The sequence below is a fragment of the Neomonachus schauinslandi genome, unplaced genomic scaffold (assembly GCF_002201575.2).
Source record: "Neomonachus schauinslandi unplaced genomic scaffold, ASM220157v2 HiC_scaffold_207, whole genome shotgun sequence".
NCBI classification, from domain to species: Eukaryota; Metazoa; Chordata; class Mammalia; order Carnivora; family Phocidae; genus Neomonachus; species Neomonachus schauinslandi.
This window is the reverse complement of record NW_025408908.1, coordinates 1-27,598: the sequence shown is the minus strand read 5'-3', so window position 1 is coordinate 27,598 and position 27,598 is coordinate 1. Positions and strand designations below refer to the sequence as shown.

General features: G+C 59.5%; 1 protein-coding gene and 1 long non-coding RNA gene across 2 annotated transcripts; one reads left to right on the top strand and one right to left on the bottom strand.

The window, feature by feature from the left end:
- The first annotated feature begins 152 nt into the window (after positions 1-152).
- LOC123323694 lies at positions 153-11,670 on the top strand. Its single transcript, XR_006539511.1, has 3 exons — positions 153-427; positions 669-764; positions 11,567-11,670. It is a non-coding gene; the product is annotated as an uncharacterized LOC123323694 (long non-coding RNA).
- Positions 11,671-23,150: 11,480 nt separating this feature from the next.
- On the bottom strand, positions 23,151-27,325 carry LOC123323693 (myelin transcription factor 1-like protein). Its single transcript, XM_044912159.1, has 3 exons — positions 27,261-27,325; positions 25,288-25,371; positions 23,151-23,376 (listed from the first exon to the last, which is right to left on the bottom strand). Exons 1-3 carry the CDS (start codon positions 27,323-27,325, stop codon positions 23,151-23,153), a joined length of 375 nt encoding a protein of 124 aa, XP_044768094.1.
- Between the last annotated feature and the right edge of the window lie 273 nt (positions 27,326-27,598).

Here is a 27,598-nt window from a genome sequence, read left to right as displayed (position 1 = left end):
TCCCTGCCCCCAGGCCCTGTCTCCCTGCCCCAGGCCCTGTCTCCCTGACTCAGACCCTGTCTCCCTGCCCCAGGCCCTGCTTCCCTGCCCCCAGGCCCTGCATCCCTGCCCCAGCTGTGGGAGGGTGAGGCTCAGCGCCCCCCCTCTCCTGCTCTCGGAGGGGCAGGGAAGAGGAGGAGGCTGATGCTGTCCTCTTAGATCCTTCCTGGAGCAACCATGGGTACCGCTGCGGCAGCGATGCCCAGTGTTAGAAAGGCCAGAGCTAGCTCTGGTAGAAGGTGTCTGTGACGGAAGGCGCCTGCATTGTTCGTTCTGTCCCCATCCTGAAGTGAGGGCACCAGAGGCTGGAGAAAGCCCAGCTTCAGGACCACCAACCTTCCGGCACTTTCTGGGACAAGTGGGGACGTGACGTGTGCCTTGGCCAAAGGTTAGAAGGCCAAGGCACTCGCGGGGCTGGCGGGTACGTGGGCTACTTGGCCGCAGCCTCATTTGTCTCTGAGCGCCGCGCGGCCAGCTGAGGCTGCTGGGAATCGGCGGGAATGCTCTGCTGCTGAGCTGACACCAGGTCCGGACAGCTCGGCCACGCTGCAGGCTGCCTGTCCTTCATGACACGCCGCCCCCTCCCACCCCGGCAACCGCAAGGCTCAGGGTCCTCCCATCACTTGCAGACGCTGGCCCTCCAGAGAAGAGGAGCCACCCGAGGGACATCGGCCAGGACAGTGAGAATACACAGCAACCCTTAAAACTCCTTTTTGACATCAGAGGTAAGCAGATGCCTGGTGGAGCACATCACGTTGGATGTCAGAGAGCCCTGAATAGTCCCTGACGACCTGCATGGGGACAAAACGGCCAGTGGGGGGTGACCGGAGCAGGCATGCTCTGGGGCCCCTGGGAAGCTGGGTCTGGGAGCGCGGCGTCTGGCCCCGCGCCGGCCCCGTCCACAGGGCGGGAGAGCTCTGCTGGTCAGACCTGGGGGAAAGCAGCGTTTCCTAGGGGTCACAAGTGTGTTTTGTCACCACCCTGAACAGAAAAGGGATTCTGAGTCCTCGGGATTGTTGGAGTGCGAGCAGGACTGATGAGGCTGCTCAGGCTGTCACCCTTGGGAGCAGAACCAGAGTCGGGGCAGGTGTTTTCACTGGATCTGGTGAAACCAGTCGTGGCTGAGGTGGGGGCGCGGGGTGTTTGTGTGGCCCTGAGTCCTCTTGGGGCCAGCACCTCCGGCGGACCTCCGGCCACAGGCTGATCACAGCCGGGCGTTCGGATAAATGCTACGGACATCTGCCACCCGTTCCAGGCGAGCCTTTGGCCAGGTGAGCGTGCTGAGCCAGGGGCCGGAGCACAGCCTGGACGAGGCTGCTATGGGCGAGGAGGTGGGTGTGAAAGCGACCCCACGGAACGGTTGGGCCCAGGTAGAGAACGCCCACCCTTTGTGCTTCCTTCCCACTCACAGGCACCCAGGGGGTCCCTTTTGGGCATTCTGGTGGGGACCCAGCCTGAGATGCCCCTCCCTGGAGATGGGGCACCACCGCGGACAGAACCAGCCCGCGGCTGAGCTGCAACCACTACCTGGTGTCCTGAGGCCAGACCCGGACCCTACCAGCCATGCTGTCGGCTGCCAGGAGGGTCTGCAGGGGTGGGGGGCATGCAGCCCCGCCTTCCCCCAGTGTAGAAGTGCCTGGCCGTACCTGTGACCTGCAGTGGCGGCCCAATCCCAGAGCCCACGTGGCACCAGGACCCCAGGCCGCTCTGGGAGAGGCGGCAGGGCGCGGGGGGCACAGCCTGGGACTCAGGGACAGGAGGCTCTGAGCTGCAGCAGCTTGGCCACCCGCCCCGGCTTAGCCAAGGGGGTCACCGTGTGCATCAGATGGCAGTGATGACATTGCCTGGTTGAGCAGGTGCTCAGTAAGGGCTGTTCCCTCCCTCCCCCCTCCCGTCACTGGGCATCTGGGCCTGGGACCCGCATGAGCTCGCAGCCTTCCACCCGCCCCCGGGGCCACGCTGCCCTTCTCTGGGAACTTCGGCTCTCTCCCTGGCACAGTGGCCGCAGGGCATTAGGGCCTACTGTGTCCCGGGAAGGAAGCAGCTCATCCGCAGGAACAAGCGGCCCTCTTGGCAGCACTGCTTGCCGACCGCATCTCACTAAAGCTTGCGCGGGCTGAAACCGGGCGGCCAGTGGCCACGGTGCGTCAGCGCGTTCTGCTGCCAAAAGCAGGATGCGGGATGAAGGGGGGCAAGGAGCGAAAGGAAGGGGGACCACGCGCCCCGAGGCCGACCGCTGGTGCGTCCCGGGGCCAGCACGTCCTGGGGCCGGCACGTGCGGCTAAAATTGAGGGCTTCAAAAACTGTTACCTGAGTTCTCAGTTTAATCATGTCGGCCTCCATCTGGGAGTTGGACTCATTGAGCTCCTTGATTTCTTCGTCTAGCTGTTTGATTTCCTCGTCATTTTCTATACCTGTGTGGGTGACAGGACTGTGTTAAAGCCATCGAACGTGAAGACGGAGTTGGAATTTTGACTTTTCTTTGTTCTTTTTGTATTCGGAACTGAATCTGCTGGACAAATATACTCTTGGATTAAAAGAAACAGTGACAGTTCATGTGTCCGTCCATCCCTCCCGCTGCCCTCCTCGCAATCACAGCGCCTACACTGTGGAGAGAATCAGTGGAGCACACGCCACCCCCTCGCACCGCGCGCCAGCCCAGAGCAGCTCCGTCCTGGGGGTGGGTGACCTGCTTCAGCCCATCACCTGCCTCCTTGGTCTGTCCCCTGTCTGTCTGTCTGTCTCTTTCTCTGCCACCACTGGGGGATGTGCCAGGCTGCGTGCGGACGCACCCTCGCCAGGCCCAGCCCCGCTGCCCACAGGTGACCAAACCCCCTGACGCCTGGAGCGCTCAGGGCCACCTCCCGCCCACGCTGCAAGGAAGCCTCGTGCTGGTGGAGGCAGGTTTCAGGGGCTTCTGAAGAGCTCTCCGCACGGAGGGCATTTAACTGATGTAAACAGCTCCTCCTTTTGAATGCAGAAAACGTGCCTCCACCAATAAGGGCAGGGTGGTGGCAGCCTTGTGTGTGCCCTGGGGGCCATGCCGGGCGCCTGGGCTGCTTGCTGGCAGCAGGACTCGCCAGGGAGGGAACAATCCGGACCCTCCGTCGTTCTGGCCATTGGGTCTCATGCAGCTGAATGTACTCGGGGAAGAAGAGCGTGACGCCTGCAGATGCCATCACCTTTGATAACCCGGGACACGGGTCACAGGGCACAGCAGGGGATGCTCATGCAAAACCACGGGAAAGGCACGGAGCCCAGGCCTCGGAGGTCCCAGGGCAGACGCCCTTCTACGGGGCTGCAGACAGAAGGGGTGCGGCCACCTGGGAGGGAAGGCCCGAGACACGGAGGGACACTGCAGAGGCCCGGTGAGCAGGTCCTTCGTCCCAAATCTCTTCCCACAGACCCGCCTGGGGATGCGTGGATCCTGAGCCTGCCGAGGTCCATCCCCCCCACAGGGACCGGCTGGGGCTCGCTTGACCCCAAGCCTGGGTCTTGCAGCCCTGGCCCCACCGCAGAGACCCTGGGTGCGCGTCCCCGGCCCTTGTGTCCCCGGGTCCAGAGCAACTCTGGTCGCCATCAGATGCATCTCCGGAAGCAGTTCACGGCTCCCAGGAAAGCCTTCCAGCGATGGGGTGTACCCTTTCTCAGGGGCGGACTGTTACATTTTCCCCCTTTCCACATGAGACCAGACTCTGTGGCAACTTTCACAATTAGGAGTTGGGCTGAGTGAGTTCCTGCACGTAATACTTTGCACTCTGGAGACTCGTCCCGGGAGGTGGCCACCGTAATTATTGGAGCGCCCGAGGCCTAAGCATCCTGATTTGTAAGCCCTTTATCCCCTAACCGGGGCTCACCACGCGTTCCTTTAAGTTGCAACCAGCCCAAGCTCGAGAACGTCTCCGGTGTGCACGGGGCCATGGCAGTCTCCACGCGAAGGCCCCTCCGTGCCTGGGGCTGTGCTGTGTTCCGAGGGAATTTCTGCTCGGATTTCTGAGTGGGTCCTTCATGTCGTATTTCTTCAGTGTTTCAGGTGTGAACAATCTTAGAACTTCTCTCTTCGCAGCCGTGCGTGATAGTTCCCGCGGAACAGAGAACTGCATGTGCGCGAGGGGCCGTCTCAGGTTCTGGAAGCACGGGCAGACTTCCTGCTCTCTCCCACCCCCGAGGCCTGGGGTCTCTCCAGTGTCACACTACTTTGAAAGACACCGTTATTCCCTCAGAAGCTCTCTTCTCCGGGCCCCTGCCGTGGGGGGACTGTCTCTCCCCAGGGTCTCTCCCAGGGTCGTGTGTGAATGCACTGCCCAGTGCAAAAGCAATCATCAAACAAAAGAACAGGTTTCTTATATCCATTAGATAAGAATTCTAATTTTTTATGTATGTATCGTGGCTTAAAGTGTCAAAGAGTAGCCCTGTTGCGTTTTGAGAAGGTAACCACCGTGGTGGACCCGCACCGGACGGCTGGTGCAGCTCCTTTCCGGGACCGTCATTGGATCGGGACATTGATTTTGGTTACTTCCTGATAGCACGGGTGATAAATGTTCTGTGCGCATGCCTGTTCCCAACATCAAGATAGCTTGTTTCCACTGAGAATGTACGAGTGGAATTATGAGCGAAACAACTCGTTTCGGGACAGGCCTTTTGGAGATCACACGTAATCATAAAGCCCAGAGAACTGTGGGGGAAATGGTGGACCTAAGGACTGCAATGAAATCATCTCAATTGCCTTGTTAGACATGCTCTATCCATGGTAGCTGATATGAAGTGAAGCATACAGAACAGCCCGAAATGTCAGCATGTCCTGGGCCTGTATTCTGGCAAATGCAAGCTTAGAAGTTGGATAAAGGTCTGAGAAGAGCATGTGGTCTCCCCAGAATATGGCTGAAATCTTGGAGGTCCATTTTACTGATCTGAATTTTTACAAAAGAGCATCCAACAAAGACTACTTTCCATTTAACTTTCATGGGCACCAACACGTAAGCAGAGGCAGAGGTCACACAACTTGGGATAGATATTTCCTGAAGGCTGGATGCATTTCTGAACCGCCCTGGTGCGGGGTTTGAGAAGTCGGGGGGTTACAGCCTGGGATCTGAAACATGATGGACCCGGGATCTAAATCCATGTCTTTCCACTTAAGAGTTTTGTGATGAGTAATTTTCTTAGTCCTTCTAAACCTCCAAATCCTCCACTGCAGAGTGTCCCTCCCTGACACAGTGGTAGGAAGAGATAACTAAATCTACATAAGACACCTGACTCAGTGGGACCTGCCAAGCGGCGGCTAGAGAAGACCGTTGAACATCAGGAGTTGCCTCAGAAGCCAGAGGCCCCCGAGCACCCGTGGTCTCCGTGTTTACCTGCCCGAAAAGTGGCATGGGCTGGTTTTGTCCTGCTAACTCAGTGCTGCGAGCTGACAAATCATTAAAAGGAAGAGAAAGAGCAAAAATATGGTATGTGGTCTAGCGCAGCGGGCCTCATTTTTTGTTGAATTAAAGAATTTAAAAAAATTTCTTTTTATAAGTCTTAAAGTTGTCCTCTAAATTTCTTATTCTGAATTTTAATAGTTTCATATATATGAAACTATTAAAAGGGTCGCCTGCAGCCTCCTTCTGCAACAGAAGTCACAGCCCTTTCGTATATATGAAACTATTAAAATTTAGAAATATATGTATTTAGAATTTTATATAAAATTACATATATATATATATATATATACAAATCCAAAATTGTATGCTGCAGAGCGCCTTAAATATATGTCCATCAAAACCTGGACCAAGATGTTCGGTTCGTAAGATTTACGGGAGGTGTCCACTACATAAACCAACCGGTTGGCTGATCACGCGTCATCACCAAACCAGTCTGCAGTTCAGATCAACTTCCTGAGAGAGGCCATTTTAAGTCCAGTGAAACTGCAGCAAGGGTCGCTTGGTGGCCTTCCCATCTCTGATTTCCCCTCTGGGAGTGCTGAACGATGGACCCGTGAGCATCAGCAGTTCTGCCTCCAGGAAATAGGAGCAGAGTGCCCGCCGTGTCTCCCCATGAGGCGCTTGCGCCTGGCCCCCCGGCACTCCGGGCTGCACCCCCAGAGCCCAGCCGTCCGGGCGCCCTCTTGGGTGCCAGCAAGCACTTCGTCCCAACTCTGAGCAGCCTTTCTCTCATGAAGGTGGGGCGAGCAGCACGCCGTGAGGGGCAGGGAGAACGGACGGACCCTCAGTCCCCTGGGTTCAGGAGACCGTCAGGAGGAATATGAGTGTCTGGAAACGAATTTCCTTAAAGCCGCGTATGTGCGCCTGCCCCTAGGACCCCTGAGGGCCCCAGGGCTCCGCACAAGGCCCACTCCTGGAGAGGGGAGAGCACTGGACCTGGGAGCGCAGACCGGGGTGCAGCGGGGACGGAGACTCCACCCCGGGAAGCCAGGGCCCTTGGCCTGCTTGTTGATGCTTGTGTCTCAGGGCGACACCCACAGGCCCCGCGGGGCCCTCCCCTCGAGGGTGGCTAGGCTGAGCTAAACGTTTGTAACTACCTGCGGCAGGTGAGACCGCTCGCCGCGCAGGGACCCGACAGAGCGTCGCTGCAGCCTCCTTGTGCAACAGAAGTCACAGCCCTTCCCTCAGCTTCCTGTCTTCCGTGATAATAGAGGAAAGAAAAAGGAGGGCTTATCTCATTTCCTTCTGGGCAAAAACCAACAAAAACCCACCACAGAGTCAGGGACAGCCGGGTTGCCGTGGCAATGCAGGCGGGCGGGCAGGGACGGCGGGCGGGCAGGGACGGCAGGCGGCCTCGGTAACGTCTCCCCACACCGGTTGCTCTGGGAGCTCATTCAGTGGGAGAGAAATCACAGTGACCTTGTGCGGGAACAGGTGAGAGCAGACTCCTCTCCAAGCTTGAAGAATGAGATCGAGGAGGAGGAGGGAGGGCAGGGTGGACCAGGGACTTCAGGGCTTCAAGGACACTTAGAATAGTTCCTTTCCAAGCAGGTGCACACTCGAGGGAAGGCCCTGGGAGCCCAGAGCAGGGGCTGCCTCTCTGAGTCAGCCCCAACCATGCAACGGTGGTCTCCTTGAGGTCTTGGCGCTCCGTGCAGGCCAGGGTGTGGAGGGAGGGAAGCTTCCGGACACGTGTGTTAGGAATGTGTAAGAGCAACACGTAAGATTCTACACTCCAGATACTCAAGGAGAGAGGGATGGAGCTAGGGAGCACCAAAGCCAGATCTTTTGATTCTGAAGGATGGGCAAAGAGTTGCTGAGGAAGGCGGGGTGCTCACACCCTGTCCCCCGAGGAGCAGCAACGCGCTGCCCCTGAGGTAGCCACACGGGGTGCGGGCGATGCCTGACTGTCCACATCCTGCACCACAGCCGTGGCACGGAACGAAGTGGCCCCCGGGCATAGTGAGAATGACCCTGGTCTGCACAGACGAGACACGACAGGCTGCAGCCTGGCCCCGGGCTCGTGGAGACCCGCCTGGACCGGCTTCCACGGCTCGCGCTCTGGGCACGGAGCGTCCTCGCGGCACGCACGCGCTCACCAGAACCCGCCGCAGAGAGCCAGGCTCCTGCCCCGACCCCGGGATCAGGCCTCCCGTGTCCGGGCGCGCCGTGTGCAGTTCCCCGCGGGATGGAGCCATCCTGCCACCTCCTGGGAGGTGGCCCAGACCGCCGCGCGTGCTCCCGTTTCCGAGAGAGCGCTGGTTCTGCGGGCAGCCACGCCCGGCGTGGCCAGAGGACTCTGGGTTCCGCTGCCCCTCGGAAGAGACATGGCCCTTTGTGGTCCTGAGACGCACACCCCGCGACTTCCCGCCGACGGAACGGCCCCTCGTTGGGGTTTGCGGATCCGCTCGTGTTTCCTTTCCTTTCCTGCTCTGCGCTGGCTGCCCAGCTCACAGCTGCCTCCTTCGCTGATGAGTCAGAAGCTGACAAAGCAGACCCACTGGCCCACGGAGTCTTGCTTGGGCACAGGGTTGTCTGGGGGGACAGGCCACGCCGGGCGTTTTGGAAAGAGTGTCGGGGCGGTTTCTTCCGGGGCTATGAGCGCTGCCCTGAGACGCCCAAGACGAGCGACGCGGTGGGCCTGGCGTCTCGGGGAGGCTGCCCCACACGGGGCCTCAGGTTCGGGCGACCGTGCGGGTCCCAGAACGTGTGGGGGGCGGCGCTCGGTCTAACCACGCTCCCTGCCTCCGGCAGCCAGCACCAGTCCAGCAGAAGCCGGAGGCTGGAGCCTACGCCAGCAAGACACAAACACCATGACCCTCGCCATCTTCCGGTCCGTTGGTCAGCCACACATTAAGGACTGTGTAGTGCAAGCCACGCACAGAGGCCCTGAGCTGTGGTCAGGGCCTGTCATGAATGGTCAGGTGACCGGTGGAGGCCGCAGGGCCCTGGCCCACCTGGCCTTCCCGCGAGGGGAGGCAGTCTCACGCAGAGCCTCAGCACAGGAGGCCAGGGTCCACGGGGCCAGAGCCGTGGCACGCAGCTCCTGGGATGGGTCCAGGGACTTCGCCCAGGCGTGACCCACGTCCTGCAGTGCTTGATGCCCTGAGGAGTCCACAGTGAGGGCAGTGCCTGCCCCAGTGTCACGGTCGGCCCGCCTCCGCGTCAGCCCCCTGCTCACAAGGTCCTCCTGCCCCCAAGGCCACAGTTTGCTGAGCGGCTGCAGATGACGCTCCGTTCCGTAGCCCCTGGAGTGACGTCCTCCGGAGTCTCCGCCAACCCCGAGTTAGCTGCCACCCCTGGGCGCCTCTGCTCATTTTCATCGGCCCGTCAGTGTGTACGCTTGTGTTGCGTGTATTTCTGCTGGAAGACACCTTCCTGCATGCACAGTGTTGCTTCATGAACTCTGACCTCACGGCCAGCAGCGCATGACTTGGTGTGGATGGGCTCACCTAACACACCTGTGTCCCCTTGGGTGCCTTGCGGCCCTGGTGCAAGGAGCACTCGCCTGTGCCACGCGTGGGGGCCTTTCATGCAGAAGTCACCAACAAAAGCTCCCCAAATTTGGAAAAGGTCCCATTTAGGAGACTACGGAAAGGACCCTGTTACAGGATGAGCGTGGCCTCATCTCCTCAGCCAGCAGACACTTCTCCCGCCCTGCCACATCCCCAGGGACCACGAAAACACCACGAGTACTGACTTTGGGGTCCCAGAGGGGCTCTGCCGCAGGGGGGTTTTGCAAGGATGAAGCTGGGCCCCTGGCCTTCCCGGGGGACCCCTGCACTCTGTGCCCCGGGGTGCCCACAGGCACGTGGAGGGAGACGGTGCTTGTGCGTGGTCAGGCCCGTCCACTGGGAGGCTGAGCATGGAGGGGACAGGAGTGCTGTCCTGGACTCGGCCCCTGCAGGAGGGCCTGGGGGCAAAGGCACAATGGGGGGCTGCCGGGGTTCTGGGGAGCAAATCACTGGGACTGTCAGGGGTCCCAGCAAGCGGTGAGTTTGGGGATGCCCCTCCTCCAGTGAGTGGACCAGCTTCCTAGACGTGGACGGAATAATCCCGCCCCGGCTCTCGAAGCAGAGGGGCTGCCACCGTCTGGGGCTCCGTCTGGGCGGGACAGGCCGGGGCTGGGGCCGCAGCGGCCGCCCCGGGGAGGGGTGCTCACCATTGCTGGCCCGTTGTCGGATGGTCAGCATCTGCTCTCCAGACAGCTTCGCCTTCTTCATGGCTGACGTGGCTCGTGGGCACCCCGACAAGCTGGGGACAAGACACAAGGGGGCATGAGTTATGGGTCTCCGAAGAAGAGCCCCCAGCCCTGCAGCGAGAAGAGTCAGGAGCCCGGCACGTCACCGAGGCATTTTATCAGACTGGTTGCCGGCAAAGGGCTTTGTGCCAAAGGGAAACGAGCCCGAGCGGCGGACGCCGTGTGGCCCACTCCCTGCACACGAGGGAGGCTACGTCTGCCTGTGGATCAGGGACAGTTCCAGGCTGACACACGGCCGGTCGGGGCCTCAGCGGAAGTCACGGTGGCCGGGCTCCGGGCCGGAGCAGACATGCCCTTCACCGCATGCCTCCTGGGGCCGCTTGGGGTTCTCTATGGAGAGACTATCTGGAAACTTCCTTACTGTGGAAAGTGTCAAACTTACACAAGGCCTGAATTCAGATTTGCTTTTAAACATTCAGATGTAGAAAGATCGAATAATGAGCTCAGCCCAGGTTCAACCGTTCTGTCTCACGGCACATCTGTCTCCCCCTGCCCTGTCCTGCCTCCAGTAGATTATTGGGGGGGGGGTAGCAGCAGGTGTACAAACAGAACCTCAATATCATGACCTCACTTGAAGTTTAAAACCCGTTTGCCGCTGACATCAAATGTGCGGCCTCTTTGCAAACTTCCCCACCGCCCCTGACGTTGCTAACGCTGGTCGTCTCTGGGAGCCCACGCTCTGCACCTGAAATGGGTCCATGCGCCTGACCACTGTCTTCTCAGGACGGCTCCCGTCCCTCCTTCCCTTTTGTGCTGTGTATGCATGGAGGACGATTCTGCGTCCCGAGCACCTTCCGTGGCCCCGAGCCTGGGCTGCATCACACCTGCCCCTGGGGGGCTCACCCCTCACACTCCCCCGGCCACCATGTGAGGGCACCCCGGGGGGCCCCGGCCCTCGTGACATGAAAACTGTACATTTGCACACGGCTGTATGTCCAGTATTACATGTATATTTACATCACACATGCGTTTCATCCGTAATTCGGTGCCAGATGGCCCCTGTTCACAGCCTGTTGGGGGCTGATCTATACCTGTATCCATCCAACACCCAACAGCAGTGTGGATTATGTGGTTATTAGCAATAACTAGTATTGTCTACGTTAATGTAAGGATGCTTTCCAAGTATCCTCACACAGATTCTCTCACAGTTCGCACTGATGTCTACGTTGTCTTTGATAAGCCGTCGGTGAGGGGTCTGTGCTTGGTGGCTGCACCGGAGGATCTGGGAGATGCTGAGTCATCTCTGCCCCTGTCGCTCGTCCCGGGACCATGCTGCTGTGAACCGTTTGCTGGTGGTGTATCTAGATTGACAGGCGTGAGTCCCCAGGGACCCTGAGGTCCCTCTCCTCCTCCTCCGCCCGCCTCCAGCGTCTTCTCAGGACCCTGCGCCCGATGTCCGCAGGTGCAGTTTGTTGGTGTCTGTGTCTGCCCCCCGGCCCCGCTGTTACAAGGCAGTCCCGGCCCGTCTCCAGTCCCCGGCTCTCGGGAGGGTGCCTGGTGGACGCGGCCAGTTTGCATCCTGGTTGTCTTTCCCTATCTGTGCTCATCGGGGCTGTTTCTCAGAGGCCGTCTCCTTGCCAGCCTGGTCCGGAGGCTCCCATACACTCGGCATCTCCCCGCCTGATCATCCTGTCCTGAGAACTTAGTGATGACAGTGGGTGGGCGCACGGCAGAGAAGGGGAGGGATCAGTGAAGCGCAGCCAGCAGAGCAGACACGCTCGGGTCCTCCCGTGGGTTCCTGCGGTGCTGGTCCCAGACCTGAGCACCGTTTAAACACGGACTCCCAGAGCACACTGACGTGCAGAACCCGGTTTGATCTTCCCTCGCTTCTCTCAGTTTGCAGGTGACGAAAGAGCCAGCTAGGGATGCAGACGATGGTGTCATTGCAGGAGACGTCCCCCGAAGCTGGGACACTGAATCGGGGCAGAGACGGGCCCACGGAGCGACGTGCTTCGTTCAAGCACAGAGACTGCACGGTCCACCTGGGTCCAACGTGGAAGCGTCCGCTGGCCCTGACCTGCGTGCAGGGCGGGTCTGTGTGCATCCAGGGCGGCTCGCGCTGACCTCGAGTCCTGGTGTGCTGGCTCCTGGGGCCCCGGATGGCTGGAAGACTCAGGGAAATGTCCCACGTCTGTCCCCTTTGAGGAGTGGACCCTGAGCGCTCAGTATGGTTCCCTCGGAGACCCAGCGGCCATTATGGAAACTCCTCTAATTAAAACTGCATTGCTCCGAGTCGGGGTTTGGAAAGTCTCAGAATCTTAGTTCTGGTCCCTCTGGGCACCAAATAGCTAACTGGTGGCCCCCGCAGCTTGCAGCCCCGAGACGTCCAGCTGCAGCAGCAGCCCAGCTCGGCCAGGGTGGGCTCCAGGCAGGTGCTTCAGAGGGAGAGAGGGAGGCAGACATTTGATCGGGACACCGGCCCCACAGGGACCTCCTTCAGGAGAATCTGTCAGCTGAAAAGAGCTTTGTAAGTGGACGTTTCCGGGAGGCGTGGTTATAGAGACGTAGAGGCGGGGAGCCTCGTCCATTCAAGGGACACAGGCGGGCTTGCGAGCAAACTGGCACGTGCGTTCCGGAGGCTGTTCGCCGCCCGGGGAGCGGCTGGGCAGGGCCTTTAGAGACGCAGGACGCAGGACTCGGACGAGTCGCGCAAGGTGGTGCTGGTGGCTCAGCACCTTGCCTGGAGGGACACTCCCGCGGCAAACAGAATATTTCAAGCCAAGTTTCACCACCTCAACGCCGTATTTTACTTTTTACGGCCTCACCTTGCTATCACGACCCTCTCACGATGTAACATCCCACTCGCGAGAGAGGAGACCAGTCGGTGCCGCTGGGCCCGCAGCACAGACACCAGCTAACGCTCTGGGTTACAGCCGTACCGGCTTCTGCCAGCCGGCTCATGAGGACCAGGCTTGGCGTGGGTGGCCGGACACTGATGCCACGGTGTGGAACGCCTCCACGGGGCTTGCTTCCTGGCACTCCAGGGTCTCAAGACGCCCAGGGCAGAACATGTGGGGACAGGGCAGACGCCGGTACACTGCCCGTGGTGAAGCCTGGCCGCCCTGGCCGGAGGGTCACCCGGCCAGAGGGTCATCAGGAGGGAGGGTCACCCGGCCGGAGGGTCATCAGGAGGGAGGGTCACCGGCCGGAGGGTCATCACGAGGGAGGGTCACCGGCCGGAGGGTCATCAGGAGGGAGGGTCACCCGGCCGGAGGGTCATCAGGAGGGAGGGTCACGTGGCAGGAGGGTCACCCGGCAGGACGGCCTGGGGACAGTGTCCTAAGCCCCGGCGCCAGCCCCCAGCCCCCAGGTGGCGCCCGAGGAGGGTTTCTTGCCCTGGTTCTGCAGCTCTCTGGGGATCCTTTTCCAACATGTGCCCTGTCACGGTCACTCTGGTTCCTCGATGGCGCCTTCTCAAAGCTCATCCACTGGAGACGGAAGCTGCTGACCAAGGCCTGGAGCCCTCAGCGCCTGTGCCCGGTGATGCTTCCCCTGCCCTCTCCATGCTGAGTCTCTTTCCTCGCTCCTCTCTTCTCCCACCTGCTGGAGACTCCTGTTAGCCGGCTCGAAAGCCCCACGGATTCTTCCTCTAGTTTTTAAAAATTGTCTTCTTTTCTCATTTTATAATTTAAGAGAGATTTCCTCAACTTTACACTCTAACCTTCTAACTGAACTTTTTATTTCACTTGTCTTTGTTTCAAAGATATCTTTCTTGTTTTCTTGATTTTTCTTGGATTATGAAGAGACTAAGTCATACTCTTCCATTTATTCTCCTTTTCTATTGGATGACAAATTTAAAAAAATTTCTCTTTCCAGAAATGTCTGTTTTCTCCAAGGTTTTCTTTCTTTTTTGAAGGCTGTTTTGCTTTCTGCCATGTTACTTAGTGCTTCCCTTAAATGGCTGGTTGTCTTCCGAGTATCTCCCGCTGAGGCCTGTCTTGGGGGCCTGCAGATTTCTGGGGGGGCTTCGCTCCTGTCTGGAGGTTGTGGGGGACACACGCAGGCCGAGGCTGTGGTCACAGCAGCTTGGGAACCAGAGGCGGAGGGCCTCGCCCTGCACTGGGCATTCCTGCCTCCCACCCCCCCGGGTCCCGAACGCGGAGCGCCCCTTCTGCTGGGCGAGGGGGGCGCGAGGCTGAGCATCTGGAACCCCACTCTTCCTACAGAGACTTCCACTTCCTGCTCTGTTTCCGAGGCTGCCCTGAATCCTGCCGCAGGGTCCTGGGGCCCGCACACGGCGTGCTCACGCCTGGCTTCCACCCCCATGCGTCCGCTGGGCACCGCCATCCGTCTGTCCCCACAGAGCTGGACCCGAGCCCTGCGTCCCCCAGCACCTCAGCTCCCGTGACACCGTGCAGGTGAGGGAATGCTCTTTGCTTTCTGCATTTTCATTATTTTTATTTCGTGGATTTATAAAAGGAGAGCAGGTCATTTCAGTAGAGTTTTGAGATCAGTGGAGGTAAATGTGTTTTCAGGCTTTGGACCAGGACCCCCAGAAAGACGGCTGCCGCCATCGGGCCCGTAGTCCACGCCAAAGGTGCTCTCCTCTCCCCTTCCTGTGGGCCAGGGCAGCAGGAACCCAGCTGCTCCTCAACCTCAGGGAGGACTCTGGCGTGACGTGAGCCGGGCGGCCAGCGCCTGGGCGAGGCCCCAGGAGGACTCTCGGTCCAGGGGATAGACGGGACCTCTGAGTGGGCGCCTGAGGGTCAGCGGCCCCCGGCCCCTCATCAGCGACAGGAGCCCCCGAGAGGAAGCTCCAAGGGCCTGGTGATGGAGCAGGAGGGACCGGGCTCTGACGGTCACAAGGTGCCACTCAGCCTGGCCCCTGCGTACCTGACGGAACCTGAACCTTGTTGAGCCCCTGCTTGGGTTTTGTGCTGAGGAAGCTCATCCTGACAGACACTGAGGACTCAGTTTCTCTTTTTGTCTCTCCTTCTGCTTGCGAGCTAAATTCCACATCTGTCATCGCCGTGGGTCAGTCGTCCCCCCTAGAAGACGCGTTGACGTCCCAGCTCCCAGAACCTGTGAGGAGGACCCTTTTGGAAAGGGGGTCTCTGCAGATGTGAGCAGGCTGAGAAGGAGGTACACGGACCCAGTGACCTCTGCCGCAGGGACGGCACTCGGGGCTCCCGGCCTCGAGCGTGGGGCGGCCACAGGCTGGGGCCCACTGGCCCGGAAGGTCCGCGATGGCTGGCCCACTGCTGGCAGCAACAGCCCGGAGCGCAAGGGGTGTGGGGGCTCTGGAGAGAGAGTGCGAACCTCCTCCCCGTGGCCCTGCGGTGTCCGTGGGCTGGGAGCCCTGAGTGCGGTGCAGGGCAGCCAGCCGGCGCCGGCGCGGTCTTCCCATTTCCTCGAGACCGTGTGGAACTCGCGGCTCCTGCTGCCTCAGCAAACGTGCTGGCGCGAACATCAGGAAAAGCCTTCTGGGTCTCACAGGAGAGGTGTTTTGGAGATGCCGAATTCCAGCGTCAGCAAGGACCGTGTAGGTCCGTGGGTGCAGACGAAGACCTCAGGGCCAGACTGAGGAGGGAGAGGGAGGGCCCAGGAGGGCTGAGATGGGGGTGTGCCCGGGGACCCCAGGACACAGTGGTGTCCGGCAGAGGCGGGAGCCAAAGAGGACGCAGAGGAGAGTCCGTGAACCAGCCCGGCGCTCCGTCCCAGGGGGTCCCGGCGCCTCTGCCCAGGACGGCACCATGCGGACCTCTGGGAGGAGGCGAGCGGGGCGCGGGGGGCACGGCGGGGCGAGGCCGCCTCAGGGGCTGCCCCCCGCCCGGAAGTACACCCTCGGACAGAGCAGGCATCAGAGGCTGGACCGCAGGCTAAGTTCTCGTCTTAGGGCGGAGGGAGGGCAGAAATCAGCCAAGTCACAGAAAACACGCGGACTTGTAGAATTTGCATGACACAATCACATTTTTAAAATTGCTGTATTCCTGGGGTGCCTGGGTGGCTCAGTCGTTAAGCATCTGCCTTCAGCTCAGGTCATGATCCCAGGGTCCTGGGATGGAGCCCCACGTCCGGCTCCCTGCTCAGCGTGAAGTCTGCATCTCCCTCTCCTTCTGCCTCCCCCCGCCCCACTCAATCTCTCTCTCGAATAAATAAATAGATATTTTAAAAAATTGCTGTATTCCTGAAAACCTATGATTTGCTTATAAATTGAGTGTGGTGTCTTGCTGATCAGAACTGACGGGATGAGGTCTGCAGTGCAGGACCTCACGCTCTAAGGTCTCGGTGCTGTGTGTGTGTGTGTGCGTGTTCAGTTTCTTCATCTGTTTACTGGAGATAAAAATGAGCTTGTTTGTATTATTAATTGTTTGGCTTGTTCATTGGTCTACCCCATATAATTACAACAGGCTACGTTTCTCGAGGCAGAGACTGTGTAAAACATTTTTATTTCCCTAAAGACCCTAGCACGAAATAACATGCTTGTGGGAGGCATGCCTGTGGCTCTGGAGCCCCTGCCCTGTGCCGCCCTGTGGTGGACCCTCCCTGGGTGAGGAGTGCGTCCAGCACACGATTGCTCCTGTGTCCAGGGAACGCTGCGTACAACGCAGTCCTGGACACGGGGGAGCGTCTCCTGCTGCCTCAGGTAGTCGGCGGCCATGTGGCGAGGGGGCCTCCTGCACCGAGAGCCCCTGGCCAACAGCCGGCACAAACACGGAGCCTCAGTCCTGGAGCCTCAAGGACCTGAATTCCTCCAAGACCCCGAATGAGTTTGAGGTGGACGGTGAGCCCCAGGAGGGGACACCTCGGCCAGGCCATGCACGAACAGAGGTAGAAGCCGGGCGTGGTGTGAGCCGCGGGCTTGCGATACTTTGTGCAGGAACGTCCACAGCCGCCGGATGCTTGTCGGCCCCCGGGACAGAAAGATGAGGTGCGGGTGTGACATGGGCCCAGGAGGAAAGCTCCTGGGACAGAGACCAGGCCACCAGGCCAGGGTCCCCCCACCTCCCTCAGCAAAGCCTGCACTGCAGGCTCCTGCGGCCTCAGGCCAAGGAGGGTGAGCAGATGCGACCTTCACCTTCCAGCTCTCATGGGGCCTTTGGGGGTCGCAGTTTGAAGCAGATGTTGGATTTCTCCGTCCCAAATGTTTCCCGTCAAATACTGAAACATGGAGATTAAAATACAGGGTCACATGCTGAGGGGCTTTCAGAGGCAGTGGTCAGCACGGGGCCGTGCAGAGGGGACCAGCCCCACGGGGCACGTCTGGACCAGGCCCGTTGGCAGCCACCTGCAAAGGGTGGTGCATTCAGATGTCCCGAAGGCTTTCCCAAGAAGTTAGGGAATTGCTAAGGCCAACTGCCCACGGAAACCGCTCTGAGGATGAGCAGAGGGACCTGTGGGGCAGTGAGTGCTCAGGACTCAGAGTCCAGTTTCATCCTGGACGCTCTCCTTCTGGGGCTGTGTGATGCAGGAGGGTGTGCGGGCAGCTCTGGTCGAGGGCACGGGCTCTGCAGCCCCACACGCGTCCCCCACAAAGGAGAACTATTTCCTCAGCAAGATCTCGCTGTATCCCCTCTTCCTGGGGAGTTCTAGTCCTGCACAAAGGATGGTCCCTCTGCAGGGAGGAAGCTGCCTGCCAGGCCTCCTCTGGCAACAAGACAAATCTGGGGCCAGCAAACAACCCATGAACAAAGCATGGAGACATCTTCCCGCAGACGGGCCACCTGGTGAGATGACCAAAGGGTGGCCCAAGGGGTGTGGGGGCCTGGCTACCTTCCCAGAAACAGGCGCCCAGCAAATCCCCATCCAGCGTGCTCTCTGGCCCTGGATGCACATCTTCTCCATCCCCTTCTAGCGCAGCGACTCCTTCTGGAGGGGGGCCACCCGAGCCCTCCACCCCTCCTCCTCCGGGAAAGAAATCTAGAAGACCTCTCTTCCTGTGTTGTAAAGGGAAGCACGATGCGTTCAATCTGCTTTCGTGACGCAGAAAACCACCGCTGGTCTGGGGAGCTCCGGCCACGACCTCCCAGTTTCCTCCGCCTCTTGGAGCCGGCAGCAGAAGCCAGAGGAGAGAGCTCAGAGAGGGTGGAAGGGTGAGGGACCGGGGGCTGCACAGAGTCCAGAGGGAAGATTCCTGAGGCGACAAGGCCCCGGGTTCACCACCGCTTGGATCACAGTTGGTAGAGCCACGGATTCCCCGAAGCTGTGGAATTTGGGTTTGTCATCAGAGGCCTTGAGTACAGAGCACCTGGAAGCTCCTCGGGGGTCCTCTGTGCATCGTGTGGCCTTGGAGGGAGGAGCAAGGTCTCAGCTGTGAGAGGACTCACTGCAGAGGCGGATGTCTCCATGGTGGGCAGAGGGCAGGGCTGTTCCTCTGGCGAGGTCGGCTGGGGAGGGAGAGGTCTGCCCTGCTCTGCTTCCCCGCTGCCTGGAGAAGAGCAGGTGACCCCCCAGGGAGGCCCAAAGGACGCCTAGCAGGCCCGGCTGGGTGCCACCCCAAGTCCCTGTACTGTGAGCGTCCCGGGCTGGGTCTTGCAGGTGGACACAGGTGGTCCGTGTGTGATGCCCGCCGGACAGGCTTTTCTCCTTATGGGCCGTGTGCCCAGGGGAGAGCGTCTTGCCTTCTTGGTGTTGGTTGTCTGATCTAAAATCGGGACCATACAGATCTCAGGTGCTGTGGTTCAGTGATTGTGTATGTGTTTGTAAAAAACTATGGCTTCTCAACATAGCATAGAGCTTTCCTCTTCTTCTTGGGCCCACAAAGACTCCATCTCCCCCACATCCCAAAGGTGGACTACATCTCCCAGCATCCCCTGGGAAGACTACATCTCCCAGCATCCCTTGCATTTGGTGATGCTGAGCCCTGGGTCTACCCATGAAGGGGAGCAAGTGGTAGGTGCTCCTCCAGAGGATTGCGTGAGTTGATTGATTATAAAATAACTCACGGAGTAAATACTCAGGACGGGGGCTTATTTTTAATGCAATTCTCTTGGCAAGTATCAAGCAAAATAAACATTCGGAAAAAGGCTGTCTCCCCGTTTGTGATGAACTGTAAGGAACCTGAAAATAAAATAAATCAGGTTTTGGGTCTGGGTGGAAAGTTTAAGAGGGTCTAGGCGGGGCCTTTTTGAAAAAACTTCATGTTGGTCAAGCCCAGTGAAAGATAAGACGAGTTCTAAGATTGCTTATTACTTTTCCAGGGTTAGCATTAGGGACTTTGATTTGGGGGCCCCTTCCTAATCGTACTGGAAGTGCGGTGAGCGGGATGGGAGAGACGTGCTCTGCCCTCACACTCCCACACAGAGAAGCAGGTGCAAGAGCTGAGGACACCGCCTCCCCCCTCGGGCTCCGGGGTCAGGGGGACTCTGGCGGAGCATCCCCCTCTGTCCTGCCCTTCCACCTAACGCCTCTGGTGCCCGGACTGTGGTCTGGAGCCTGCTGCCTCGGGACTCTTCCCACCTGGTGAAGCATTCCCTACTCGGATGAGGCAGGCTCTGCACCAAATGAACACACCCCTCCTTCCTATTTTCACTGATGTGTGGCGGCATTTCGTAAATGCTGGTATGTGGGGCCCAGGCAAGGTGCTGTGGGTGTGGGGTCCAGGGAATGGTCCCATGGATAGAAACCTTTGCAGCAGAGCAGGGCAGACCCTGCCATTACTCGGTGGTGGGGCACAAGTGCAGGGACCGCTGGGCTGGGAGAGGGAAGTGGGCCTGTGTCACCGGGTCCATAAATATGCTGAGGGTTGAGGGGAGGCCGCACAGCTCAGAGGAGGAGGCCTGGAAGGCAGGAGGCAGGCCGCCCAGGTGTGAGTCCTGCTCTGTCACTTACACACTCCCTGCAGTCACGTCACCCGTCTTGCCTGAGTTCTAGTCTTTAACCGGGCAGACGATGGTGCCTATGTCTCTGGGCTCCCACGAAGACTCCGAGGGTTAACACAGGAAGGTGCTTGCAACGCTGCTGGGCACACGGGGAGCCCCACACATGCTGGAGGATGAGGAGGCCTTTTCAGGGCAGAGGGGGAGGTAGAGAGGGAGGTGAGAGGTGCAAAGACGAGGAGGGAATGGCGTTCAGCCGCGGGCTGGGAGTGGGGGACGGTCCCAGAGACGCAGCCAGGTCGAGGGACTGGCAGGGGTAGGCTGGGCTGTGGGGCGCCCCGTCAGCCAGCCCCTCCCAGCTCCTGCCCGTCCCTGCCCCCCACACCCACTTTCAGTGGCCCTCGTGACCCAGTGCCCCGGTGTTTCCCCAGGGCTGCGCCAGGATGCCGCCTGCTTAGCTTTCTCACGTGCCGCTGGCTGTCCCCCAGGCAGCTGCTGGACGGTCACTGGGTCCTGAGGGCCCTCCCCCTGCCCGCCCGCTGCCCGCTGACCCCCTCTCCGCAGCAGTTTCTCCTTGGGCCCACCTGCCCTGACCCCCGGCCCAGGCTCTGACCTCCCCCGAGCTCTGCCTGCCCGTCCGCCCGGCTCTTCAGTGTCTTTCTGTCCCCGGCTTTTCCCTTTTTGATAACAGGCCCTTTCTCTCTTCCTGAGGCTGTGCCCCCGCCCGAGCCTTTGGGGGATACTGGCCCCTCACCCCGCGTCTCTTCTACCTCCAGCCGCATCCCCGCTCGCCCCTCCGACACCCGCCCTCTGCCCTCTGGCTTCTCCCAGGCCGGTTTGGGTCGCTGGGTCTCCTTGCCTCGCGGTCCCCAACTGGGTTTTCTGGAACCCTCTGCCCAGCCCCCGGGAGGTGCGTGCGGCCACTGGACGGCCCACTGCTGCTACTTTGGGGGACCACGCTCGTTCTGCTCACGGCTGGCCTTCGAAGTGAGGATGGGGAGCAGCCCCGGCGGGGAGACTTGGTCATTCCCGAAGACTCGACAAGCATCCCTCGGGCCTGGAGGGCATGAGCTATAAAAATGTGCCAAATAATCAGAAAGCAAGGAGCTCTACTTTCCTTATTATCCGAATGTTAGAGACACATCCCAATAGAAATTTGTCTGATTTATATGAGAAAATATCTGGTTTTGAACGACTTGTTTTTCATCTTAAACACTGCTTTTTTAGGAAGACTCAGGCAATCCTAAAGATAAAATAAGACATTGTCCATGTCCTGTACAGCGGCCCTGCTCAGGATGGACTGGAGACCCGAGAGCGTGGCCCCCAGCCTCGAAGAAACAAAATAAATGAAACGGTTTCACAGCACGTGGGGACGGTGGGCGCGCAGAGCTCCGTGGCTCCAACTGTCCTTGTCCCCACGGCCCCCGCGGTCCCCGCGGCCCCCGCAGCCGTGACCTCCCTGAGGAGGAAACTGGGGGCAGCAGCTCCATGGCCCCAAAGCCCCAGACCTATGCTCCTGCTTCGTCTGCTGTTTACATCCTGGCACCGTTAAACACCACCCTTTACCGCCCGAGGAGCCGCCACAGTTTGGGGGAAAGGGGACGAACGGGACATTTCTGTGTCCGTGGAGTCTTTGTTCTGATTCTAAACCTGCTGTTTTCACAGCACAGGGGGAAGAGGAGGAACCCCCCGTCTCAGCACATCAGCGGGGTCTTCCCAGGGCCCCTCCTAACCGAGGCCTTAAGGTTTGGGAGGCCCACGGCCCGTCGCTCCCCACGGCGGGGCCACAGCTTCCGGGAGACAATGTCTGCACCCCTGGCCGGGTTCTCGCCAGGACGACTGTTCTCACACCGTCCGGGAATCACGGTTTGCCTGCCCAACAGCATAAATGAAAACGATAGGATGTGGTTCAGCCTTATAAGGAGGGACATTCGGACACCTGCCACATATGGGGGACGCTGCTCAGTGAGGTGAGCCAGACGCAGAAGGACAAACTGCATGATCCCACTCATCGGAGGTCCCTGGAGGACTCCGACGTGTAGAAGCAGAAAGTGGATGGTGGGCGCCAGGCGCTGGAGGGGCGGGGTGGGGGCGAGGGTTTACAGGGACAGGGCATCAGTTTGGGAAGATGGTAAAGTTCTGGAGGTGGATGGTGGGGATGCTGCACGACATCGTGAGTGACCTCAATGTCACTGAGCTGTGCACCCCAAAATAGTTAAGGTGGGAAGATGTGTTTTTTACCACAATGGAAGCAAAATGCCGTCGGCTCGGCTCACAGTGCTGCTCATCCCCTTTCCCCACGTGCCCCCTGGCCTGTTTTCCTTCACGCACAGTCAGACCCTACAAAAGATGGGGCTCCATCACCCAACACCTGTGGGCTCAGAGCCCTTGCCTACAGGCACATCGAGGTGGCTGTTCACAGCGTCTGATTCAGCTTTATAGTCAGAGGAGGCTTCCGGTCTGTGTAGCTCCACCACCCACGGCAGGAGCTCTGACTTGAACGCCCTCTGACCGCCCTGCAATGCCCCCTCCCAGGCCCTGTGCAGGCTCGTCCAGCAGAGCTGGTGGCCCTCGTGCGGGGCAGGTGTCATGGGTCACGTCTGGGGACCTTGTGGCTTCGGCAGGGACCTGGGCCAAAGAGGGAGCCTTCCTGGCCCTGGGGGCAGGCGGCAAACCCCGGGGCTTGGGGCTAGTGTCTGTAGAGCAGGACCGGGGCCGTCCCAGTACGAGCGGTGTGGTCCATGCGAGCACAGAGACAGAAAGGTCGCTGTGCACGCCCGGAGTCGTGAGCCCGCGTGGGGCTTCGTGGGCCCCTCTGTCCGCGGGGGACACCAGGGCCTTGAGCCATTGCTGAGAGATTAGGTCAGGGAAAGGCATTCATGTTTCCGCTTTAGGCTCCCTGATCCCATCTGAGTTCTCTACCTGAGCAGGAATTTAACAATTAAAAATCAACCTTCCTCTTGAGGAACATTTCAAGGCTCATTCCGTACTCCTGAACCTCCCGTGACTCCCGGTTTGCAAACTGACATTGGTTCGTTCTGTGCTGGACCTGGCTTTACTGCGTTTCTCCTTCCAGCCTGGTTTCCAAGGAGCTGGGGACGCCCGCCCGGTTAACTGACTCCATTGGCCTCTGTGATTTGTCTACACCGCCCACCCTAACCCAACCATGGGGACCCACCGAGTGTCCTTTGATTCAACGGACAGGCCTCTTCTGCTAAGATAATCGAACTGCATATATTTCTTCTAAAAGTAAGCGAGTAAAAGTTAATGGGGTGATCGGCTCTTCTGGAAATGTCCTGATGCATTTTTGGCCCAGGCATGCAGCATGAGGCCCCTGTGCCAAATACCGTCCTCCTTCCCTGCGTGCGGCCTGCCCGCCATCTTTAGCCCAAAGGATTAAACCTACAGATACTCGTATGTGTGCAGAATTCCAGCCTGTTTCTCTCTGTGGATCCTGATCCAAGACCTGTGAAAGCCTCTGTCCTGACCCAGGATAGGAATGAGATTTGCTTCTTAAACACGCTCAAGGGTTTTCCTCTCTTCGCTGGGGAAGGTCATGAGTTTGGAAGCAGTGTTCCACCTTCTCTTTCTAAATGGGGGTGTTGAGTTAGGCCGTGACGGACACTCCTGGTGGGGCTGCCCGGGCCTGGTGCCAGGACAGAGGGCCACTCACCTCCGGTGTGTGAGGAAGCTGCCGCTGACGTGCCCCGACCCGTCACAGCCCGGCGTGGGACACGACATGCCCTCCGTCTTGACCGACTTCCAGGAGAACTGCGAGCCATTGAGGTACCCGTCCTTCTGTCTCTTGGCGGCCAGGGGGCACCCTGACGCGCTTCGATGGGAGGCGTACTTCCCGGTTATGTGGCCCTGGCCATCACACCCGGGAACGGGACATCTGGGGGGCAGAAGAGACACACTCTGAGGTCTTGGCGCCATATACCTGGCAGACTCTCCAGCAAGGTCAAAATAACCTGGCTCGAAGAAAAACCATCACACTCTACTCCAGCAAAGACAAAGACAGAGGAAAATCTCTGAAAGTACCACCTAGCGGCGAACCGAGGGACCTTCTGTCGTGGGAATGCCTGGTCCGCTGCCGACGGAGGGGGCTGTTTGGGGCAGGATGTCTGCTCTTGGTGAACAATGTTGCACACCAGCAGGGGAAAAAGAATCTGTCCTTGTAGCAAGTGAGGTGCAGGTGTCTGTTTAAAAGACACCACGTTTGGACAGAATCAGTTTTTATGGTAGAAGAATGCAAAGTCAAGGAGAAATTGCAGGATTATTTTTTATGATTTTATAAACCCGTGGTTTTCTCGAGAGCTAGAAAACATTTGTTTGCTTGGCCGTGTTCTCCACAGGCCATCAAACACCTCCAGCCAGAGAGGATTTGAAGCAGGGGAGATAGTATTTAATAAAGTCTCCTGGATAGTGCTGGTGTGTGGTACACCATAGGTATATTTTGCGGGAATAAAAGGGGAAAATCGTTGGCGGGAGCTAAAGGTCAATGGTAGGCTAATGCCTGCTTCTGAAACCTCTCGCCACGGAGGGACCAAGGACACACAACCCCAACCGCTTACGGTTATCTCAAAGAAGGTGGGTGTGATTCAGTCGGGGCCCCTCATAAGCCCCAAACTGGTGGGTTTTGCATTTTCTTTTTAATGGCAAAGTTTACATTCTACAAAATTTATAGTACCCATTTACTTGGTTAAGGTTTATTTTAATACTTTTTATTTTAATTAATTTTTATCTTGTTTTAATCAAACATTTTTCTCCAAAGACACTGAGATCAACATTTCAGGAAGATAGTGCCAGGTTTATCTTAGGGATTTTTGGGACCTGGGTTCTGGGCAACAGTTTGGGGCAAACGGCCAGGTGGACTGCCGGGCTGAGGGGCTTGCCCGTGTGCTGGAAGCCCCAGGCACCCACGCTCTCACGGCCTGCCTGAGAGCAAGGCAGACAGCAGCTACATGATTCTCAAAAGCCGGAATGTTGGCCAATGTTGGCTTTCAGTGTTGGAGCTGATGCCTTCGTAGACATTCGTGGATCTGCCTCTCCCAGTCAGCGAACTGCTTTTCCCACCCTGGGCTAAAGGGAAGCGTCCGGGGTCCAACCCCCAGGGCTACAGGGAAGCGTCCGGGGTCCAACCCCCACGGCTACAGGGAAGCGTCCGGGGTCCGGCCCCCAGGGCTAGAGGGAAGCGTCCGTGGTCCAACCCCCACGGCTACAGGGAAGCGTCTCAGGGTCCGGTCCCCAGGGCTAGAGGGAAGCGTCCCGGGTCCAACCCCCGGGCCAAAGGGAAGCGTCCGGGGTCCAACCCCCAGGGCTACAGGGAAGCGTCTCGGGGTCCGGTCCCCAGGGCTAGAGGGAAGCGTCCCGGGTCCAACCCCCAGGGCTACAGGGAAGAGTCCGGGGTCCAACCCCCAGGGCTACAGGGAAGCGTCCGGGGTCCGTCCCCCACGGCTAGAGGGAAGCATCTCGGGGTCCAGCCCTCGGGCCAAAGGGAAGCGTCCGGGGTCCAACCCCCAGGGCTACAGGGAAGCATCCGGGGTCCGCCCCCCACAGCTAGAGGGAAGTGTCCGGCGTCCAACCCCCACGGCTAGAGGGAAGCATCGGGGGTCCCGTTACTCAGAGCGTCAGATGTGTGGAGAGTCCCTGGCTACACCACCTGCTATTTCGATGGTGCATTCAGCGGCCGGCAAGGGGGCTCTGGGTGCGGATTCCGGATCTGGCCTTGGGGTGACTGACGTCCCCTCCTCCCCGCTGATCCTGCCGGAAGCCCGCCCCCTCCCTGCCCAGCCTGCACGTGTACCTGATGGGCTCCTGGTCTTCTTTGTCTTCCTTGCTCTGTGCTATCCTGATGCCGCTCTTCTTTGCTCTCGGGCAACCTGAAAGACTAGAGAAGGGACAGGGCTTCAGGAGACATCCGCTCTGCGGGGCTGGCTGACTTCCTTCCCGCACCGGCTGCTCGGACCCCGCTTTCTGCAGAAGCCGGAGCTTCTCCCCATGAGCACAAACTCTGGGAGGAGGGCCGTTCTGGGGGCAGCCCCTCTGCGTGGAGACAGGCTGGGGTGCCTGGCTGAGAGAGGATGGGCGGCCAGGCGCAGAGAAGGGGCCACTTGGAGCAAGAGAACACGCACTCCCTGGGTCTCTCTTGGTGACCCGTTTTCCCCAGCCCTGCCCTCTGGGGGGAACATGGTATAGACTTCAGTGTGTCTGCAGAAGGTACAGAGGGATTGTCAAAATTTTGGAAATAGAAGCTCACATTTACCTATAGGAAAATTTCCAGCTGGAACAGAAAAAGTACTCACGTATGGATGGGCATATACATAGCCTGACAATAGGCTATTACATGAGATTATACACAAGAATATATAGAATAGATGGGATCCCTTGCAAAGAACTGAAGAACCAGAAACTAGGCCTTTTACTGAGACGCCCAGGACACGTGGCCTCGGACTCCAGGGTAGACACACAGCAGTGGTGCAGGCGGGGCTCGGGCCACTGTTCCCGCTGGGCCTGGGCTTGCGGTGCGTCCTTCCTGGGTCAGTCCCAGCTCCCTTCCGGGCACGTGGGTTCTCAGGTGGAGGTGCGGCTCCATCCACGGGAGGTCTGTTCCCCAGCACGGCACCCTGTGTCCTCCGCCTTTTTCCTTCTTTGTGAGGCTGCCAGGCTCCTCTGCGGTGAGAAGCAGCACCCGCAGTCAGAGGGGGCGTGCGGGGGGCCTGGGCTCTGGGCTGGGGCTTCGGGCGCCCAGGCCGGCCCCTCCTGTCTCCAACGGCACGTGTTCCTACCCCCTCACGCCTGTCTCCTTCAGCAGGGGCACGGGAAACACCAGGTATGCCTGCATTCTCTCTCTCCAGCTACCTTCATCCCCACCCCGGACCCGGTTTTGAGGTAAAACTTAGGGAAGTGGGGGTCCTCTTGCCCCACCTCTGACTGCTCAGCAGCTGCCCTCACCGTGGTCTGGCTTCTCATCTCTGCCTGGAAAAGTGCTCTTGCCCAGGTCACCGTGACCTGAAGCCGGTGGGCGCTCCTGGCCCCGGGGCAGGGTACCACCTGCAGCCCCTGGGACGCTCCTCCGGAGCCTGGTGCAGCCTCCGCATCTGCGGGTCCGTGTCCTGCCTGCCCTGGGGCCCTGACCGTGCTCACGCTCCTTGTGCCCCTCCCTTCCTTCCTTGCTGCAGCCACGGGCCCAGCGTGTCCTAAGTATCTTCGAAATCGGCCACCTTCTCCCTCCGAGACGCTGCGTTAGACCAGGCCGGCACTCATGGGCGCTGCACTCAGGCACTCTGTTTAAGACCTTCCAGTGGCTCACCGCCAAATTCCTCCACGTGCGCACGAGGCTCCCGGGGCCCGGCCCTGCCACCAGTTCTGTCCCCGCTGCCCCCGCCCCCGCTCCGTCCGCCTGCTCGCAGGCACGTCGTCCCAGACGTCTTCCTGGGTGCAGGGGCCCTGCTGACCGCCCGGCCCGGGAGCCCGGGGAGCCCTGTCCCTTGCGTCACGTGCACCGTGCTGACGCCGTCCACTTACGTAGCACTTGCGACTCAAGCCACGAGCACTGAGCTGTGTGCTCGTTCACCTTCATCCAGGCCATTCGCGCAGCGGGGACTCTGTGCGCCCTCGGCCCCTGCCGGCTGGGCGGGGAGACCTGCTGACCACCCCTGCTGTCCCGGCCGCCACCGCTTTCATTCCCAGCTCCGATCTCCTCCTGGATGAGTCCGTCACCTCCGAGCCACGCTTTCGGATCCAGGAATCCCGGGTGACACTTGTGTTGTACTCTACATGATGACGTCTCCTGCATAGATGTCCCACGGTCCCACGTCGCTGACACGGGGGGCTCGCGGCATGTCTGAGTCTGGATCTGAGATCTCATGGATTTTGGAAATACCGCCGACACTTTCAGAACCCCTGCCCTCTGTGGGTGGGGGCAAGGCCGGGGTGGGGTGCGCGGGCGGCACCTAGGTGGGCGCTTAGGGAGTGCTGTGTGGGGGGCTCGCCGTGGTGGACAGAGAGGCGCTGCGTCCCTGACTCTGGCTGAAGAGATGTGTGCCCGTGTGGGGACTGATGGCCGCGCTGAGCAGGCCTGAGGAGTGTCCTTGTTGTGCTTGGGACCCCGGCCC

Coding starts and splice junctions, on each gene's coding strand:
- LOC123323693 (XM_044912159.1), bottom strand. CDS start 27,325: ATGCCGCGAGCCCCCCGTGTCAGCGACGTGGGACCGTGGGACATCTAT. Junction 25,372..27,260: donor TATGCAGGAGACGTCATCAT/GTAGAGTACAAC, acceptor TCCCTTCTCTAG/TCTTTCAGGTTGCCCGAGAG. Junction 23,377..25,287: donor GAAGACCAGGAGCCCATCAG/GTACACGTGCAG, acceptor TCTGCCCCCCAG/ATGTCCCGTTCCCGGGTGTG.